This window comes from Podarcis pityusensis (genome assembly GCF_964106645.2).
Source record: "Podarcis pityusensis genome assembly, chromosome: 8".
Classification (NCBI taxonomy): domain Eukaryota; kingdom Metazoa; phylum Chordata; class Lepidosauria; order Squamata; family Lacertidae; genus Podarcis; species Podarcis pityusensis.
In genome coordinates, this window is record NC_138033.1 from 30,903,307 (window position 1) to 30,923,849 (window position 20,543).

General features: G+C 44.6%; 1 protein-coding gene and 1 long non-coding RNA gene across 5 annotated transcripts in view; one reads left to right on the plus strand and one right to left on the minus strand.

The window, feature by feature from the left end:
* KCNQ4 (potassium voltage-gated channel subfamily Q member 4) overlaps positions 1 to 20,543 on the plus strand; it is a 93,458-nt gene that overhangs the window by 64,147 nt on the left and 8,768 nt on the right. For 2 of the 4 annotated variants that reach the window (XM_081019608.1, XM_081019610.1), the window contains 4 exons: positions 1,704 to 1,814; positions 2,015 to 2,110; positions 6,476 to 6,564; positions 9,766 to 9,921. In XM_081019608.1, the coding sequence (XP_080875734.1) occupies positions 1,704 to 1,814; positions 2,015 to 2,110; positions 6,476 to 6,564; positions 9,766 to 9,921 (452 nt within the window). Of the gene's footprint in view, positions 1 to 1,703; positions 1,815 to 2,014; positions 2,111 to 6,475; positions 6,565 to 9,765; positions 9,922 to 11,853; positions 11,899 to 13,050; positions 13,108 to 20,543 lie in introns of all 4 variants that reach the window. The other 2 variants (XM_081019607.1, XM_081019609.1) reach the window with 2 other exon arrangements.
* On the minus strand, positions 17,615 to 20,234 carry LOC308484692. The gene is made up of 2 exons (XR_013990084.1): positions 19,659 to 20,234; positions 17,615 to 18,049 (listed from the first exon to the last, which is right to left on the minus strand). It is a non-coding gene; the product is annotated as an uncharacterized lncRNA (long non-coding RNA).

The window sequence follows — 20,543 nt, forward strand, 5'->3', positions numbered from 1 at the left end:
GTACTGTTTAATGCTCACCCTAACACTTACAAGGAACCCATCATATAGTGTGACAGTACTTAATTTCTGAGACTCCTTTCCTGTTAATATTAGGCAGGTACCCTTGTTGTATTTTTTTTTAAAAGCCTGCTAGAAGCACTTTCATTTAGGCAATCCTACCCAGATGTGTACTTTTTTATTATGAATATTTTATGCTATTTATGTAAGCAGCTTAGAGCTTTTTTATTTTAAGCAGTATATATACATCTTGTTGAATTAAAAAAAAACTATGTTAAGGGAAATGGCTGGTAAAATTTGTACATTAGGCAAAGCTGCAAACGAAAATGTGTGTATTAGGAATACACACACACACACACACACACACACACAGAGTGAGGACTTTGCTAAAAAGCCAAGCAAACTGATGAGGAAATAAGAACATAAAAGACCCCTACAGGGGTTTCCTGCAGCCAATCAGAAGCCACGCTTTGGTTTTCAAACGTTTTGGAAGTCAAACAGACTTCCGGAATGGATTCCATTCGACTTCCAAGGTACAACTGTACTTGATAAAAACCAGAAGGGTCCAGCATCTTTTTCTAAGAATGGCCAACCAGATGCCCCAATGGGAAACCTGCAAGGAGGGCCTGAAAGCAACAGCCGCAACTCTCCCCATGTGAAATTCCAGCAACTGGCATTGGGAGGCATAATGCCCAGTGCATAATGCACAGAATGTAGTACATTGCCGACATGCTTAGTAGCCATTGACAGCCTTATCCTCCATGGAATTGTCTAATTCCCTTTTAAGGCCATCCAAGTTGGTGGACGTCACAACCTCTTGTAGGAGCATATTCCATTGTTTCACTATGTAATGTGTGAAGAAGTGGTTTCTTTTTGCTAGTCCTGAATCTTCCAACATTCAGCTTACCGGGAATTGAATATTCCTGAGTTCTAGTATTAAGAGAGAGAGAGAGAGAGAGAGAGAGAGAGAGAGAGAGAGAAACCTTCTCTTTTGCCACACTATGCTCCCCACCCCCACTTACACACCTTTTATTTAAATTGAAAAATTCAAAATGTTTGTAACCTTTCCTCATAGGGGAATTGCTCCATCCCCATGATCATTTTGGTTGCCTTTTTTTGAACCTTGCCCAGATCCAACTGGGGGTGAGGCAACCAGAACAGGACACCATATTTCAAATGACACCGTAGATGTTTGTAATGGTATTATGGTGCCGGCGGTTTTATTTTCAGTTTTGTGGTGAACTGAAGTTAAGAAATGAAAAGTGTTGTGTACCTCTTAGCTGCACCCTCTGAACGTGTAAAGGAACCAGAAGTTGACGTGAATCGAGAGGATGCCAGCCTAGTCCTAGCCAGTCATCCTGACTGAGATAGTTCAGTCAGTAGAGAGTGAGACTCTTAATCTCAGGGTTGTGGGTTTGAGTCCCGTGTTGGGCAAAAGATTCCTGCATTGCAGGGGGTTGGACTAGATGACCCTCATGGTCCCTTCCAACTCTTTAATTCTATTCTATTCTATTCTATTCTATTCTATTCTATTCTATTCTATTCTATTCTATTCTCAGATGTTGTTGGGCTACATCTCCCATCAGCCAGCATGCCCAATGGTCAGGGCTTGCGAGGGCTGCTGTCCGACAACCTTTGGAAGCTGCCAGGTTGAAGGCAGGGTGATGGCAAAGGATTTGTATTGATATCTCCTCTTCTGCTTTCAGATCACACTCACCACCATTGGCTACGGGGACAAGACCCCACAGACGTGGCTGGGCCGGGTGTTGGCAGCCTGCTTTGCCCTTCTGGGCATTTCCTTCTTTGCTCTACCTGCTGTAAGTAGGTGCCAATGAGACCTGGGGGAGAGGCTAACAGGGATGGCAGACTGGTGGGTAGGGGAAGTGAGGAGACACCAATGCCCTTGTCTGGCACAAGCAGGTGGGCTGGTGGGCTTTTCCAAGCAGTTGATGGGGCTCCTCTTCCGAAATTAGGCCTTGACCTCTATTTTCTGGCTCCATTTCTCTTTTCCACACAGGGGATCCTGGGCTCGGGGTTTGCTCTCAAAGTCCAAGAGCAACATCGGCAGAAGCATTTTGAGAAGAGACGGACACCGGCGGCCAACTTGATCCAGGTGGATAGAAAGGAGAGAAGAGTTTGCCACAAGGCCCTTCTCCAGCTCTGTGGGTGGGCTGTGATCCTGGGATTTCCCCCCACTTCTTTGTTTGTGATAGCCAAATCCTTGCCCTTGTAATTGTGGGGGTATGCTTGGAAGGGTGTTGACAACACCTCATGGAATGGCTGGAATAATCCTCCCAAAGAAGCTAAGTGTTACTTATTTAGAATCACAGAATGGTAGAGTTGCAGGGACCCCCAAGATTCATCTAATCCAACCCCCTGCAATGCAGGAATCTCAAATACAGAATCCCCTCGAAACATTTTTACCCTGCTCTTTAGGCTCTCACAGTTGCTTATGGAAATCAGCTAAAAGGCACGGCACACAAGGAAGGAGGGACGGGTGGGGAGGAGGAAAAAAAAAAGTAAGGCTGAGTAGCAGTTTCTTAAAGTAATATAGCTCCTCCCCAGGACAAACAATATGACAATGCATTATGCAAAATAAGAGAAAGTAAGCAAATTTGCATGGATCACAGAGTGGAGCTTTTCTTGGCACAAAAGGGGGGCACAGCTTAGTGGCAAAGCATCCCTGGCAACGGATCTTGAGTTGGGGAAAACGTTACTCTGCCTGCCTTGGAAAATTGACGACAGTGGGAACAAGGGCTCACACAGATTTCCACTTGTCCCATTGCTTTCCACTGGGAGAACCCATGGTTTAGCACTGAATCGGAACAAACGGCAATTGGGTTTTCTGCACATTGCCAGATTCAGTGGTAAACAGCAGGGTTTCCTGGGGAAAGCAGCAGGGCAAATGAAAAACCACTCTGCCCCATGCCTAGAAAGCATGGAGCAAGCCCTATGAAGCATTGCTAGTAGAGTAATGGTCAAGTGGGAGGGGTCCCAGTTCACAGTACAAGATTGTGCCTAAGGTCCCAGGTTCAGTTGCCACTCTCTCTGGATAAAAATATCTCATCAGAGCTCAGAAAGAAAGGCTCCCTCTCTCTTCCTGAGATCTCAGAGAGACACTGCCAGTTGGAAGAACAATGGAAGCCCTATTTAAGGAAAATGCAACTCCAGCCCCCTTCTCTTGCTTAAATACAATAGCTGAGCATGTCATAGGAAAAGGTGGTGGGTGGGAATCCCTTCAGCTTTCCCCAGGACTCTGGTTTTCCTATGAGCTCAGCATGTTAACCCTATCAAAGCTGGATCCAAAGGGGAAACTGCTAAAGCTAGCCAGGAAACCTCCTCCAAGTCATAGAGGTTTGGGTGTAGATGGCCTATCTCCCATGGTTACATTTATTATTATTTTTCACATAAGAAGCAGATTTTTACCTGAAACATAGAAACACTGGAGGCTTTAGCCTATTGGCCCATCTAGCTTAATATTGTCTACACTGACTGGCAGCAACTGCCCAACTCCCAGCAGCCCTTGCAGCCAGCCCAGCCTGTGGTCAGGGGGATGATGGGAGTTGGAGTCCAACAAGCTCTGGCATGCCCCTGGCTGGTTCCCCTGCACAATAATATCATTTATTAAATTTATATCCTGCCCTGCCTCCCCAAGAAGCCCAGTGTTGCAGTCTGGTCCTTTCCCTGTTCATCCTTGTTCTATCTGTGACCTCCTTCTTGGCCCCTTTTCCCCTCCCCATGTTGCATGCTCACACCCAGTTCCGATTCAGTTTTTCTTTGGCTGTCCCTCCATCTGCCCTGCATTTTATAATATAGAACCTGCCATCGGGGCAAAGAACAAAAATCCTGGTGTATTAGCCATGTGCCTAGATTGTTTCCCTCCCATTGTTGCTGGAAAGGTGATGCTTCTGACTCCCGCGTTATCTCTCTGGTTCAGAGGACTCTTGTGACAAAGGGGACCCCTCCTGCCCCTCCCATCTCCTCCTGTCAGCTTTCCTGCTGCCCCACTGCTAAATGCAACTCCAAGTTGCCTTTCATTCGCTGAAAGGCCAACAGCTGGAAATGGACAGTGAGTGAGACAAAAGGGGAACAGACTCATTGTTTCAGCACACAAAGCAATCGCAAGGACACAGCTCTCTGCCCCCTTTGCTCCTGAAAAGGGCTCCTCTGTCCTTTCCCACCTGATAACGCCGGCCAGTTCAGAAGGCCTTGCTTTCTGGAGCAGATGGAAAATGACGATATGGCCATCTACTTTCTTCCACCCCACCCACAATCATTTCTTATAGAGCATTTCCCCACCCCCAGAAATAAATAGGAAAAGGTTTGGGAGAAACATCTCAGAATATTGAGCTGCTGTAATTTGAGGACTCCTGGGAGAAGATTATGTGCTCACCATCCTCTGGTTTAGGCCCCAGCCCTATTCTCTGCCCTGCCCCCCTGCCTCTGCCCCAAATCCTCTCTATGGGTTTGAGCGTCTCGTACTCGAGGCATCTGATCAAATGAAACAGATTAATACTGGAATGTGTGATGAGACAAAGCATACGTTAGGGCCTCTGTGTTAGACTGAGAAGTAGAATGTCTAAAGCCAGTTCACAACAATGTGACTTTCCAGCTGGGCCATTCCTACCATTGTTGTGGAGCCCAGAGCTGAATACACTGAGTGACATGCCCCACACCTGCCTAAGGTATCCAAAAAGTCCCGGGTTCAATCCCCGGTTTCTCCAGGTAGGGCTGGGATAAGTTCCTTGCCTAAAACCCTGGAGAGCTTGCTGTCAATTCTGAGACGGTTCTGAGCTAGATGGGCCAATAATCTGACACCTGAAGGCGTGGTGAAATACGGTCTGTATCTGTATGTGGAAGGGGACACAAAGGGGAGCTCCTTTGTCCATTGCCCATGCAGCAGAACCCCTTTTGCTATGGTTTGCAAATCAGAAGCCGGCTTTGTGAATGCAGACCAGCACCACCACTCCCTTCATTTCCCAGCGTTAAACATGGCTACATGTTAAATGCCCTCTGTGATTTACAGAAATCAGATGCCCTCTTAACCATAGCTTCAAACCACGGGTACCGTTTCAGTTTTGTAATAGAACCACAACTGCCACTGGTGCCCGTGTAAAGTGAGACCATATTTCTGTGAAGAGAGGGGGCAAGTTGCTCTGAAAAGTAAAGGAGGAAAATGGTGCTTGCATTGTTTGTGGACCACTTAGAGATTCTGTTACATTACAGTATGCAAGTATAAATGGATAAATACATAAATGGAGAGTGAATCTTTCATCTTGATTTGCAAAGACAGCTGCCTGGGACACCTGTGGGGTAAAAGGCAGCAGATTTTGGCCCCATTTCTGCCAAAGCAATAGTGCAATTCCTTCCCTGTGAAGCTTTTTCTAGATTTACCTTTAAAATCCAGCATCCTTTTCCCAACAACGTCTGGCCAAATGCAGGTTGGGTTGGTGGGTGAAAATATACCTGGTCTTCTGTATTAGAAAAAGAAGTGTACAGACCATATATTCAAAGCACATCCACACACCCCCCTCCAGAATCCTGGGATTTGTAGTTTACCCTTCAGGGATCTACAATTCCCAGTACCCTCAACAAACTACAGTTCCCAGGATTTGGGTGTGCTTTGAATGTATGGTGTGTATGCAGCAAAAGATGGTCCCGGTTGCAGTTTTAAATTGCTGTGTTTTTGTTGCAGTTTGGTGGTTTTACTCTTATCTTGTTTATCTCCTGTAACAATACTGAGGTGGAGTCTATCTTGCATGTCTTTTTTAACTGTAGTTTCTCCCAAGGGACTAGGAAAGCCCTAATATATCCCATTATACAGTCCCTTCCTGGCTGCTTTTCTGAGTCTCTCATGATCACTTAGCTTCAGGCTCCAGTAAATCACCCACAGCACATTTTTTAAAATGGCCATCCTTATGAGACCACTTCTGATTGCCTTATAAATATAGGGACACTATTTAGTTTTTTTAAACAAACAAACAAACAAACAAACAAACAAACAAACACAATTCTGTGTTTTTTAGTTGTATTCATTGTATTTGCTATTCATTTTTTCTAAAAAAAAAAATTGTTTTCCCCAAATTGTTACAAATCAGACCAGATTACTGGTACTTAAATTTAATACAATTTCTTAAAATCAGGTTTCCAGCTCCTGTTGCAAACATATGTTGATCATTTCCTCCCAAAGCCGCATCTTCTCTTGTTTAATGTCCAGTCATCATCCTTCACTAGACGTTAAATTGCATTTGTTATTAATGCTGTTAATTGCTGATTTCAAAGAAAGGAAGGGAAGGAGGGAGATATATATCTTATTTATCGTGTTATATTGTGATATCTTCGTGAGCCACCTTGATTTAAAAAACAACAGTGTCAATCAGTAACAATAACGAGGTGGCCACTGGGGAAAACAAGCGGTGCATAAATAACATGCCCTTCTCTTTCCCCACCTCCATCCCCCTTGTCCCGGTTGGTGCAGGCTGCGTGGCGCCTCTACTCAACGGATGTCAGCCGGGCCTACTTGACAGCCACCTGGTGCTATTACGACAGCATCCTTCCATCATTTAGGTAGGTGTGAAGTTGCCTTGGTGGAGGAGCCTACTTGGTGGTGGGCCCCTAAAATTCACAGACTCTCTGCAAGCCAAGAGGTGGAGAGCCAGGGTTGGCCAGAATGGCTAAGCCAGTGGGGCTGATAATTAACATCAGGTTCAGGATGGCAGTGGTTGGACTAAAGGTACATTTTTTCTTTGTGTATTGTTGCCATTTCATGTAACAGTTTTCAATATAATGGATGTATCCGTTCCCCAGCAAATAAGAACGGTGGGGACATTTTGTGTCACCGACTTTCTGTCATTCATCCAGTGTTGAGTAGCTGGTGTTGGATAGATCCAAATCAGGGGGGTTCTTATGTTAACTTAAGTTGAGTTAATATGGTGAATTAATTTGGGGGAAATGTTGCCATGCAGCAATAATCCACTGTTCTTTTTCTGTTCAGTCTATGTGCTAGTCAGATGTCTGTCTTTAGAATGGGAAGGGAGAGCACAGAAGGCCTGAACATTGCAGGCACTTGGGTTGAAAGGACAATGTCTCTCCCTCTCTCCCTGTGCAACACTCTTTTGCTTCCATAGTAGTGAATGACAGCCATTCTGTTGCATGGGAGAGGGGAAAAAAAACCCAGGTGCCCTCAGGAATGTGATGGTATGACTTTTAAAGGTGAGGCAGTGGCTTATGTCTCCCGTGCTGCTGTTTTCCCTGGAGCCAGTGGAGGAGTGAAACAGAACATCTGCTGGCTGGGGATTGTGTGCAGATCTCACACCCTCATCACAACGCATCACACTTCCATCACACTTCCATCCCCCTCTCCCTTGACACATGACCTTCCCATCTCAATCAGTGTCGGGACTTTGTTTGCAAAGACTTCTGTGGAGACTGGGAGGCGCGGTGTGGATTTTGGAGGAGACTCTTGGTCTTTACATGCTGATATATATACTGTACTCACTCACATACATACATAAATACATGAATATGCACTGGTGGCCTTTACTGAATCAGACTTGTTAATCCATCTTGCTAAGTTCTGCCTCATTTGATAGGCTCTTCAGGGTCTCAAGTAGAGAGGTATAGCAACCCATAGTAGAAGTCATATGACAACCCAGCCCAGCAAGTTTGCACCACAGAATCATGGAATGGAAGTGAGACAAAGGGTCGTCCAGTCCAACCCCCTGCAATGCAGTTGTAAGATGACTGATTCTGCAAAGTACAGGGAATGACTTCCATACTTACCTTTATATGGCCTGATTCCACGGCTGGTTTCAGAAAATATGTTCAGTGGTGCACACCCTGTCGCAGAGGCAGCCAAACCTTTGGGGCCAGTAAGCACATCGGGAATTTTGAGAAAGTGCCGTGGGTGCTTGCCTCCCAATAGCTGCTGCTGGGGTGTGGCAGAACACAAAATTGCTGCCGCATCTACAACAGCAGGGGAAAAAACAGGGCTATAAAGCAGCCCCCCCTCCCAGAATCCCCCTCAAGTCAGTGGGAGAAATGGCATGTGTATCAAGTGCCTCCATGTTCATTCACAGAAAGAAGCTCTTTGCACTTCTCAGAACAGATGGGAAGATGGATGTCCAGCCCTGGCGTCCCGTGGTTTGCAGGCGTGTTTCAAGGGGGCAGGTCCAACGTAAGAGGGCCTGAATCAGTGAAAGCAGGAACCAGCCGGGAAAAGCTATCAGCCATTCATTCATTGTCGATTTTTGAGGGGATATTTTCTGAGAGCTTTTATGGGCACCATAAGAAGCAATTACATTAATGCCAGTGGGTACAACTTGGGCAATCTCTGCTGTAGCAAGATGAAAATAGAGCATTCTAAAGAGCAAGGTGCTGCAAGTTTTGTTTGCCTGCTATTTTGTTCATTCTTATTTATTTATTTATTTATTTATTTATTTATCAATCAATCAATCAAAAGATTTCTACACTGCTTTTCATTTACCAAAAAGAATACCACAGTGGTTTGCACAATAATAAGGCATAGTAAAGGTAAAGGTAAAAGGACCCCTGACCATTAGGTCCAGTCGTGACCGACTGGGGTTGCGGCGCTCATATCGCTTTATTGGCCAAGGGAGCTGGCGTACAGCTTCCAGGTCATGTGGCCAGCATGACTAAGCTGCTTCTGGCGAACCAGAGCAGCGCACAGAAACGCCGTTTACCTTCCCGCTGGAGTGGTACCTATTTATGTACTTGCACTTTGACGTGCTTTCGAACTGCTAGGTTGGTAGGAGCAGGGACCGAGCAACGGGAGCTCACCCCGTTGCGGGGATTCGAACCGCCGACATTCTGATCGGCAAGTCCTAGGCTCTGTGGTTTAACCCACAGCGCCACCTGCGTCCCTTATAAGGCATAACAGTATCCAATAAAAATTAGTAAGCAGTAAAATTGTCACAATCACCAAAGTCTACTAATAACATGAAGGGCTGGGTAGCCAGCATGGGGCTAGTCAGTTGTTTTGCTGTACAACTCTCAGCATCTCGTCCCATTGGGCAGGCTGACTGAGAGTGATGGGAACTCTAGACCATTGTTTCCCAACCTTGGGCACGCAGCTGTTTTTGGAGTACAGTTCTTCTCATCCTAGACCACTGGTCTTGTTAGCTAGGGATGATGGGAGTTAAAGTCCAAAAACAGCTGGAGACCCAAGGTTGGGAAACACAGCTCTAGACCATAGCATCCTCAGGTCACCATGTTGCTACCCTTGGCCTGGATGAACAGGCATGTCTTCCGTCAGCAGTGAAAGCACTCCGCAGCTGAGGCATAACTTGCTTTGACAATATACTAGCTTTGTATGCAGTTCACTCTGCTGCCATCGGAAGGTTAGAGATGGCATATTTTGTTGTGTCCAGTAATTTCAATGTGTTTTCAAGCTGTGTGCATAACCAAGCAGTTTATAAGGTTCAGGTCCAACTATGAAGCCTCACCACTGCAAGGTTTTGACCGGTCATTCAAAGGCAAAATACCAAAGCCGAACATCTGTAACCCCCCAGTTCAACAAACCCACCTTGGTCAATTCACACCTCGGAGAGGCCAACTCAAACAACTGAAAGAATTATGGGTTACCCCCATCTTTATTCCTTCCCTTCAATTTCTGCATGTTATATTGATATTTATTATTATTATTATTATTATTATTATTATTATTATTATTATTATTTTATTATTTTCTTTCTCCCCCTTTTCAAAGCATTTTAATTTCTCCATGTTTTTATTTGGACCCACCCCTAGAGAACTGGTCCTTATGTTTGACCACTTGCACCGAGCTCGCAACGGGGGGCTCAGGAACTCTGAGGTGAGGAAATTCCCTGATGGAGCTCCACCACCGTATCACTCCTTCACCTCTGGCCTGAAAACCATCCATCCTCCATTTTGCTCGGGGGAAAGGTAGGGTCAAAGCCTCTTCCATGCCTGTGGTGTGTCCCCTCTGTCTGTCTGGTGTGTTGGCTCTTTCTCACTCTGCTGCCTTCTGGTTTAACATCTGACAGACGTTGAACTGGCTTCCTTCCTGTCTGCAATGGCCCTTTGACTTGAATGCACCACCAGCCCTTGTTCTTGGCCTCCCCCTTCTGACTGGAGTCTGCTGCTACATCTTGCCTATTCTAATTAATCATTTTTAACAAGTGCATTTTCTACAGAAAACTTCGGCATTTATGAATTATAGCTGTCACCATCCTGGCCTTTTGGTGTGGATTGTAAGACTTTGCTAACAGTGGGAATCTAGTTTTCTATCACAGATTTTAGTACCCACCTCAGAACCCTGAGAACCAAAGTTTTTAGGATATGTTTCTTGCTGCTGTGATTGTAGGGCATAATGAATAGACAATGGACACTGGAGAATTTGTTTCTGAAGACTTGGAGGTTAGGATTGGGCTTCTTTATTCTGCTCTCCAGTAGTTACAAAGAGGTTTAGAGAATAAGCAGCACAAGCTACTTCCTCTCTCTCATTCATGTGATCAGGAAATCTGCTCTGAATCAAAGGGGTGGCAGCAGTGGCATAGCGTGGATTACCTGTGTCCGGGTTAAGGAAAGTATCCTTGGCACTGCCTGCCAATAGGCTGAAATGAAGGGGCAATAGCTAGGCAACCTGTCCAATTTGCAGCTGCAGTGCCCCATGAGTGTCAAGCACAGCTGAGAGTGGGACGGGGATTGGTCGGGAGTGGGTGACTTTCTAAAACCTGTTCAGAGGGCACCCTAGCAACCAGCTGCTGCCCAAATCCACTCCCCAGTCCACCCATGTGAACATTGGGAGATTTTCTGTGTGAGGGGGAGGATGCAATATTTTTCATTTTTCATTACTACTTTCTTTCTCTTTTGAAATTTTGCACCCCTAAGAACTTTGTGCCCAGGGCAACCACCCCGTGGCCCTGCCCATGCTATGCCACTGGGTGGCAGAGAGTGACAAGAGGGGGAAGATCTGCAAGGCAGAAGGTATGGTGATCTATGCACATGGTGACCGGATCAGAGAGAGAGACTTAAAAAAAGACATATATTTTATTGGTTTTTAACAACTATAATAAAACCTGTAGGTTTTTACATGCCTAAATCACACACATATAAGAAAGAGAGGCACTGCAAAATAACTGAATTATCTGAGACATAGCCTCTCCCAAAGCCAGCATGAGTGGCTGGAGGTCTGACATTGACATCACTTCTATTTACATGGCTGTTGTACGGGAACCAGAACTTGTTATACAGATCATGTTTAGTTTGGCCTCTGACAGCTCTTCTGTGTTGTGTTAGATGCTCAAAAAGAGCCGAATCCCAAGATTTCCCTTGCCATCTGGCCAAAGTCAGACTTTTGGGGGTCTTTCCAATGGGAGGTGGTCTCTAAACAGACAGCAGCAAACAGCATGGCAGGTGGGTCCTTATTTGTAAGAGGAGGGACAAGGAACTTCTGCTTTAGGAGCAGAAAGCTGTTTATAGAACCCATAAACACTGACGAGGGTTTGGCAACTTGTGGGGCTGGAAGGTGGGAAGCAGAGACTACAAAGTTTGTGCTTCACGGTGCTGGAAATCCATTGTGTGTTTGTTCCTTCATAACAGACAGGCAGCAAATATTTCTTGAGGCTAAAAAAATAAAATCTGCTAGCCCGCAGCAGGGCAGATTTGTCGCTGGATGCAACCAACTGGATTGTCTTGACTATATGAAGGCCTGTGTTGCTGGGCCGGATAGTTTCCCCCCTCAAGTCTCCTTTGCAGTCCCTACCTCATTTCATCATCTTTTTCTCTCTCTCCTCCTCTTTACCTCCCTCCACTCCTCCTCCTCGTCCTTCCTCCACCTTCCCATCTTCACCATTCCCCATTCATTCCTGGAAGCTGGAAAGAAGAGGAAGCTCCGCCCCACAAGTGTTTACGCCTAAGGTAACCTTTCCCTCAAAGCTGCTGTGTGCTTTTATTCCCCCTCAAAAGAGAGACCACAGGACGGTAGGTTTTCTTCCAGAAGTATGGACGATCTGCAGCTGCTGCTTGGGGAGAGGTCATCAAAGCCAAATAAACCTTGAGTGTGTGTTTGTGAATGTGTGTGTGAGTATCGGGAAAGAAGCCAGTACATTGTTACTGCAGAGACATTGCCTGCATGCTTTTTAGGCTCCAAAGCAGGTGGTGTCCTCCTGCTGGTCTCCTAGCAACTTCATCACTGACCATTGGCCATGCTGATTAGGGCTGATGGGAACTGAGAATCCATCAACATGTGGAGGGTACCACAAATGATCAATGACCTCTGGATCATATCCAGGCCTAAGAGGGGAGCCATTTGCCAGTCCCAGAAACAGAGAAATGGATAAGCAACACCTCAAAAAATGGGATTTGATAGCAGGCCACATTAGGGTCATGGGGACTCAGCCCATTGCCCTCACTTATTTCTCCCAAGCAGTCTTCCAAAAAGTTGGTTGCTGACACAGCTGCATTGTTTTGATGCTACTGCACAGCCACCTGTTCCAGTGTTCCAGTGAATGCATGTCTCAGAATCACGATTGCAGAGAGGCATCTTCCGGTTTTCCCAGGAATGCCCCTGTCAGTTGCTTCTCTCATGCAAAGTTTCAAGTACGCACCTTCCCATATGGAGGCAGAGAGCAAAAAGTGAGAGAGAATGCCTGAACCAAAACTTCCTCCACAAAAACTGGTTATTTGCTGTCCCCCCAGTTCTTTCTCTGAAATGTGCTTATCCTTTTTAAACCAGAAGTTTTTCCAACAGGTGTTTTTTAAAAAAAATATAATAATGGATTGCTTCCTGAAGGGGTCCAATAAATTGCCCCATGCCTGCTCATTTGAATTAGGACCAGAAACTTATGGATAAGAGTTAAATATTCAGTCACATTTGTCATTGAATGATTCGTTCTGCAGGGGGTGCTGTATGCGCACAAGCATCCATTATTGCCAGCCTCAGCAAGGCTTTTTCCCTCTGGGATCATCCTTCTAACTTCCCTTCTGCTGCCCCCCTTACTAACTTTTTGCCTCCTCCTCCTCCCACCTTTCCCCTTCTGTTGTTTTCTTTCTTTCTTTCCATTTCTCTAGCCAGATCTTTAGTAGTAAAAGGAATTTCTTTCGGATTCACACCGGCTGGAAACAGAGGTACCGAGGCTTTGGATCTGCTACCCAAGAGATGTTTTGGGGTTGAATTGGATTTTAATTGTCATTGCATTGTTTCGTCCTGTGTTGGTTTTTTCCTTTCCTTTAGAAAAAAAAGGATGGCATGCTGCTCCAATGTGCAATGGAGATGTGCATGGGGGGTAACCCTCTGAATCTTGCTATGAAGTCCTTTCTTGGTGGGAGATATGTTTGCTCTCCTGCAACCAGATAATCGGTCTCCAGTGCAGCTTAAAAGGAGAGTCCATTAATGCGTTTCAGCTGGAACCATAGAAAAAGGAGAGAGAACTATGCAATGTCCCCCAAACTCCTTTTAAAATGGTTCCTTTCCCTAGTCTTCTAAACTTTTCTACTTCCTTTCCTGTTGGGTTGGGATTTAACCTGTCTGAACAGAGGGCAGTTGATGAACCAAAAATTGATTAAATGTGTATGTGACATGGATTTTATCAGGACAGTGTCATAGAGGGAATCATCCATGGTTCAAAAAGGTACTACTCCCAAGTCCCCCAGAGGCTCAAGGGGTGGAGACTCAGCAGCCAAGGGGGTGGAGTGTGTTTGGGGCAGAAGATGGTAGTGATGGCTCAGGGTGGGGCTTCTTGAACAGGGCCTGGATCTAATAGCAGAATCTCTCATCAAGCTAAACTCAACATAGATTACCCTCTTTATTTCTGGCCAAACAGCTTGATACTTTACTCCTCTTCACAGCAAGGACAGTGAGGAGGGGGTTCAACCCCAGACAAGTGAAATCATGAGGGCTACCAACCCTGTGCTAGAATTCAGTTTTATAGAGTGCTGATCTCACCGAGGTCCCTCCCACCTGTAGAGAATGCAGTGGGTTCACATGAGAGAGATCACTGTTGGACAAGCTGTATTGCCAGGACAATGACTTTCTCCTCCTTGAATTCTACATTCCAAGGAAGGGGAGCGTGCAGCCCTCAAGATGCTTCTGGGCTGCAGCTCCAATCAGCCTCAGTCAGAACGGCTGTTGGCTGAAGATGATGGATGCTGTACTTTAGAAATTCCTTTAGTGACTGAATGTGGCCATTAGACAGAGTTGGTCCATGTGGCTTCAAGTCAGGAAGTTCCTGTTCTCAAATGCGATTGTGTTGTGAGCAGGGAGTCCTGCTTCCACTTCTATCAGATGGCCCCCATGAAGCAGTAAGGAAGATAGACTTCTGCTTCCATCAGTGCTCAGCTGGGCAGAAGAATCTCTGCCCCTTCCCTTTTGCAACAGCTCACTTATTGTCTCTTTTTAGAAGGCAAGGGAAGAAGAAAAAAAGCTCAGTTATATGAAGCCCAGTTTGGTGGTGGAGCCTGTAGGTTTCATTAAGTCCCCTGCCCTACGTCCCTCACTTCATAATCTGAGCAATGCCAAAAATTAATAGGAGGAAAATGGGATTTCCCCATTTTTTTCTTATAGCAACCCTAAGAAAGCTGTGCTGGAGATCTGCTTGCCTGTAGGTGCTTGACGACAAAGTGGGTTTGGAATAACTCTTGGGGCCAGTAGTGACTTTGTGGATTCTCTCTCTCACCCACACACCATATCATTCCAGGGGAAGTGGTTCCATTAGCACGGTGATGTCACCACTTTTCATGGGCGTCTGGATTCCAATACGAGCACTTGCTTCTGTGTCTGGGTGCCACACCCACATCTGCAGGGATGCAGAGAGTCTTCAGAGTCCACAGCTCACCCTGTAGGACTTCTGCTGCATTAAACCTCAAAAGGATCGCATTCAAAGCTCACCTACTGACCCCACACCCCGAGGCTTTCCTAGGTGTGCATCCATGGAATTAAAAGTTGGTGGTTGTCATGGATGGGCTCAATCAGTTTTCAGCCACAGGAAGAATTTAGTCTGGCAGAATATGCTACACAAGAGCTGGCCCTGAAGTTATTCCTATTGTGTTTTTAGTTAAGATGCATGGGGGAAAGGTGGAGCAGGTGAGGGGGCCAAGGAGGTTGACAACTGCCCCATCAGTGCAACCCAAGGAACAAGGCTGACAAATAATTTCTGCCCTGGTGGCAGTTATTGTGTGCCAAGGAACCCTGGCTTGAAAGTCTATTGGCATTACCTCAGCAAGAACCCCGGACAAGTGTTTCCAGAACAACAGTTTGATCACAATTACTGATCATAGGAAGCTGCCTTATATTCCACTGGTCCATCTAGCTCAGCATTGTCTACAGTGAGTGACAGCAGTTCTCTAGGGTTTCAGGCCAGGTCCTTCCTAGCCCTACCTGGAGATGCTGCTGGGGTTTGCACCTGGGACCTGCATGCACAGCATGTGCTCTGCCACTGAGCTATGGCCATGGATGTGTGCAGAAATAATTTTTGTCGGGGGAAGTCTGTGACACTTGCATGAGTCTGTGTACAGTAAAACAAATAAATGCATTTAGGATTCAGGGGGGCAAATGCCCCCCCCCCACAATGGACACCCATGGCTATGGCCCTACCCTCAGCCCAGCAGTGTAGAGCTGCAAGGAATGCTGGGGGCGCAGAAAGGGTGAACTCTCAGTTCTTGGAGGGCAGACTTTGCCGGACAGGTGCGCTACAAAAGATTTAGGTGGCAACTCCCATTAGTCCCAGCCAGCATGGGTTGTGCTGGCTGGAGCTGATGGGAGGTGCAGTCCAAAAGCGCCTGGAGGGTACCTGGTTGCGGAAAGCTGCTCTCAGGTGATGTTGAGGACTAGGAGGAGGCCTGTGATCTGTGTTTTGCATGAACTGAGGGTCCACTTTGGTAGACTCCCCTGCAGTGCATCAGTGGCTTCTGCTGAAATCCAGCCAATGTGGAAAGGGGTGTCTCCAGTTTAAAAGGCTGAAAACCGCTGGCTGGAAGGATTGGTGGAAGAAGTTACCCAGAGCAGATGCAATGTTCTCCCCCCATCCCACCCCAATTCAGAAGGCCGCCTGGGGCTTGAAGGTGGCCAAGAGATGGTTAGTCTCAAGGCTCATCCACCCTTTTGTTTCTGCTGCAATTTCCAGAAAATTCAGGGAGGAGAAGACTATGGGTGGCTGCTAACCACGATGGCTGTTCTCTGTCTCCATGGTCAGAGGTAGCAATGCTTCTGAATAATTTTTTTTGGAAACTGCAGGAAGGGAGAGTTGCTCTTGCACTCAAGTGCTGCTTGCGGGTTCCCCACAGGCGTCTGGTTGGCCACTGTGAGTACAGGACGCAGGGCTAGACGATCCAGCGGGCTCTTGTTATGTTCTTACTTATTGTGCTTCTGACAGACACATTTTGCCCATTCACTCTTATTTTAATGTTGAAGGCTAACAATGCTTTGTTGTACCTGGGTGGCAGAATGCCTTCCAGAGTAGCTTACAAGTGAGATCAAGAAACTTAACATTTCTCTTGACTTTTGTTCATTTGTTTGTTTTAAGGAAAGTTGATAAGACCCAAATGTAAAATCCTTTGCTGTTACATTTGCCTTTGTGTGGATCTTATGCCAAATGGTGACTTCTGGTCCTTGCACCTTGGGTGTGGGGCTCCCCTTGCGTAGCCTCCAGACATCTTAGAAAGGGTTATCCAATGTGGTCTGTGCTACATATTGTTTGTTCCATCTCTGGATTACTCAGTGGTAGAAATTCTTTCAATGCTGGATCTTCATAAAAATCCTGTGGGTCAGTGCTAGTAATGTCTCCAAAATTTGTATTTCTGGGACTTGGAAATACTTCAGGAGTTCATAATGCTCAACTCAAATATGGTGTGAGCATTATAACCCCTGAGGTTGTTGCTGTTTTATAGGTCAGAACCAGCACTTTGAATTTGGCTCTGGGACAGATTTGCTGCCCTCTTCCTCGCACTGTCAGCTTTGCTTGGGTTGGAGGCCTCAGCTTCCTACCAAGGGAGATGTTCTTGGCCATTTAGCCAGAACATCAGCCGAAAGACTTATTTATTTTAGCTAGCTCCCATGTACTCCCCCAAAACCTCTGGAGTATCCAAACATCTCCTTTCCAGGCCTCCTTTTTCTGGCGGTGTCTTTCAATCTCTCTTTATCGGTTGGTCATTTTAATGCTTCATATTTTTGTTTCTTTCTTTTTCAGCCCTTACCGTAAGTACCTCAGTAGCATCTGGACCATGAATAGCGTTTTGTGGCATGACTTGATTTTGTCCTTTTCCTTCTCTCCCCTCACCTATTTCTTTGTTAACAACAACAAAACAACTGTCAGTGGTCAGGATTGGGTGCACTATATATATATAGTGCACAAATATATATATATTTGTGTGTGTGTGTCTGCACTAAGGTAACTCAAATTCTACAACAAGCTGGATTCTGCAATCTTATGTCTGTTAAATATATATGCATGAACTCTCTTACTTTGCATCATTTATTCTGGTTCTTCTAGTTGGAAGGAGGGGTCAGGAGCTGTTCAGGGTACTGAAACTCCATCCCTAATCCTTGCAAATCTTAACCAGAATTCAACAGAACTTGCCCACACACTTTCATGTTGTTGTTAGCAATGATAAAGACTAGAATCCTTTAAAAAAAAAAAAAAAAAAAAGTTGACGTTCTCAGAGAGTCTTAATCCTTAAGTCACTTTTGCATTTTTAGGGGAGGTTGTGTGGACTTGCAGCTCTGATTTATGATATGCCTGTCCCCACAACCTAGAGAGTGCCCTTACTAAGCATAGAGGGGAAACTGGTCCCTCTCCCTTTTCATGTAGATTTCTCCCCCTACTCCTGCATAGCTAGGATGTCCTTCCGTGCCCTGATGCCCTCCAGAGATTAAGAACCAGTCATTTAGTCTTTTCTTTTCACTTCCACAAGCAGCAGAAAATAAAGCCATCCTTGTGGAAGGGAAGCAGTCAAAATCATTTGTAAAAGTGTTAAAAAATAAAAGACACCCATTAATCGCAAAACAAAATGACCAAAAAAAAAAAAAAATCACTACCACAGTTTATACTGCCATTTGTACGCTAGCTAGGACCACCTTCTTATTCTGTTTTTTTTTTATAAGATATTTATTAAGGTTTTCAAAATATTACAAAAGAAAAATAGAAAAAAGAAAAATACAAAATAAAAATAGGTAAAAACAAGTCAATCTTTCCATTACTTATTTTTCATTAGCTTATTTCCCGGACCTCCTCACGCCTCCCTTTTTTCTATTCCAGTTCAGTTTGTTGGTTCAGCAAATCCTTCCCCTCTTTGATTATCCTAATCTTTAATCCTAAAGTATTGTAACATTAAATTTTTACCTGTTAGTAATCCATTTTTCATATTCCCTTATAATATTTCAGCTAAAAACCATTTAATTTCTATCCAACATCATTCTAACATTCATTAATTTTACAATATTTCTGTAAATAGTCTTTAAATTTCTTCCAATCTTCTTCCACCGACTCTTTTCCCTGGTCTCGGATTCTGCCAGTCATTTCCGCCAGTTCCATGTAATCAATCACCTTCGTCTGCCATTCTTCCAGAGTGGGTAGATCTTGTATCTTTCAATACTTTGCAATGAGTATTCTTGCTGCTGTTGTGGCATACATAAAAAAAGTTCTATCCTTCTTTGGCACCAATTGGCCGACTATGCCCAGGAGAAAGGCCTCTGGTTTCTTCAAGAAGGTATATTTAAATACTTTTTTCAATTCATTATAGATCATCTCCCAGAAAGCCTTAATCCTTGGGCACGTCCACCAAAGGTGAAAGAATGTACCTTCAGTTTCTTTACATTTCCAACATTTATTATCGGGCAAATGATAGATTTTTGCAAGCTTGACTGGTGTCATGTACCACCTGTAAATCATTTTCATAATATTCTGTCTTAAGGCATTACATGCCGTAAACTTTATACCTGTGGTCCATAACTGTTCCCAGTCAGCTATCATTGTGTTATGTCCAACATCTTGTGCCCATTTAATCATAGCAGATTTCACTGTTTCATCCTGAGTATTCCATTTCAACAGCAAGTTATACATCCTCGATAAAGTCTTAGTTTTGGGTTCTAACAGTTCTGTTTCTAATTTTGATTTTTCCACCTGGAAGCCAATTTTCTTATCTGAATTATATGCCTCCATTATCTGATAATAATGAAGCCAATCTTGCACTTTGTTTTTTAGTTTCTCAAAACTCTGCAGTTTCAATCTCTCTCCCTCTTGTTCCAGAATTTCCCAATATTTTGGCCATTTGGCCTCCATATTGAGCTTTTTCAATGCTTTCGCTTCCATTGGTGACAGCCACCTTGGGGTTTTATTTTCCAATAAATCCTTATATCTTATCCAAACATTAAACAATGCTTTCCTGACAATATGGTTCTTAAATGCTTTATGTGCTTTGATCGTATCATACCACAGATATGCATGCCATCCAAATACATTATTAAAACCTTCTAAATCCAAAATGTCTGTGTTTTCAAGAAGCAGCCATTCTTTCAACCAGCAAAAAGTTGCTGATTCATAGTAAAGTTTAAGGTCTGGCAGGGCAAATCCACCTCTTTCCTTTGCATCTGTTAGTATTTTAAATTTAAATTTTATTCTAGGCTTCTTGCCCTGCCAGACAAATCTAGAAATATCTCTCTGCCACATATTTCGAGATATTTCCACCTTCTTATTCTGGATTAACTAATCCAGGCTAAAATGCATCAATTGGGGCACAACATGCATGCCTTTGAACCACCGTGTCACACTTACATTCCTGATTGGGTAGGGAATCTGTGGCTCTCCAGATGTTGGACTCCAGCCCCAGCCAACATGGCCCAAAGTCAGAGATGATGGGAGTTGTAGTCTGGCAACACCTGGAGGGCCACAGGTTCTCCAGCCCTGTTTTGGATTAGTCATATTGCAATCCTATCATATCTACTCAGAAGTGAGTGACACTGAGTTCAGTGGGGCTTATTCCCAGGAAAATATTACAGGATTGTGTTGTATGAGGGGCTGGTGGACACACAGCATACAGTGGTGCCTCGCAAGACGAAATTAATTCGTTCCACGAGTTTTTTCGTCTAGCGAATTTTTCGTCTTGCGAAGCACGAAATCCCATAGGAATGCATTGAAATTCAATTAATGCGTTCCTATGGTCAAAAAAAGTCCAAACAAAGCCAAATTTGGTACAACAAGAGTTTATTAAGTGCTCTTTAAAGTCACACATACTGTAAAGAGCATTTCAAAAATTGAAGGAACAATAAATTCAAAAATTGAAGGAACAATAAAAATCAGAAAAATTCAGAAAAAAAACCACACAAGCTTCCAGATTCTTGCAAACCCCTCTCAACTGTTCCCCCAGCCACCCACCACACAGAAATTCAAATCCAGATTTTTTTTTAAAAAAAAGCAGAGTGGCCCAATGGTCACAGAAAATCATAAAAATTCAAAAAAAACCCACACAAGCTCCCAGTTTCGTGCAAACCCCTCCTCAACTGTTCCCCCAGCCACCCACCACACAGAAATTCAAACCCAGAATTTTTTTTTTAAAAAAACAGCAGAGTGGCC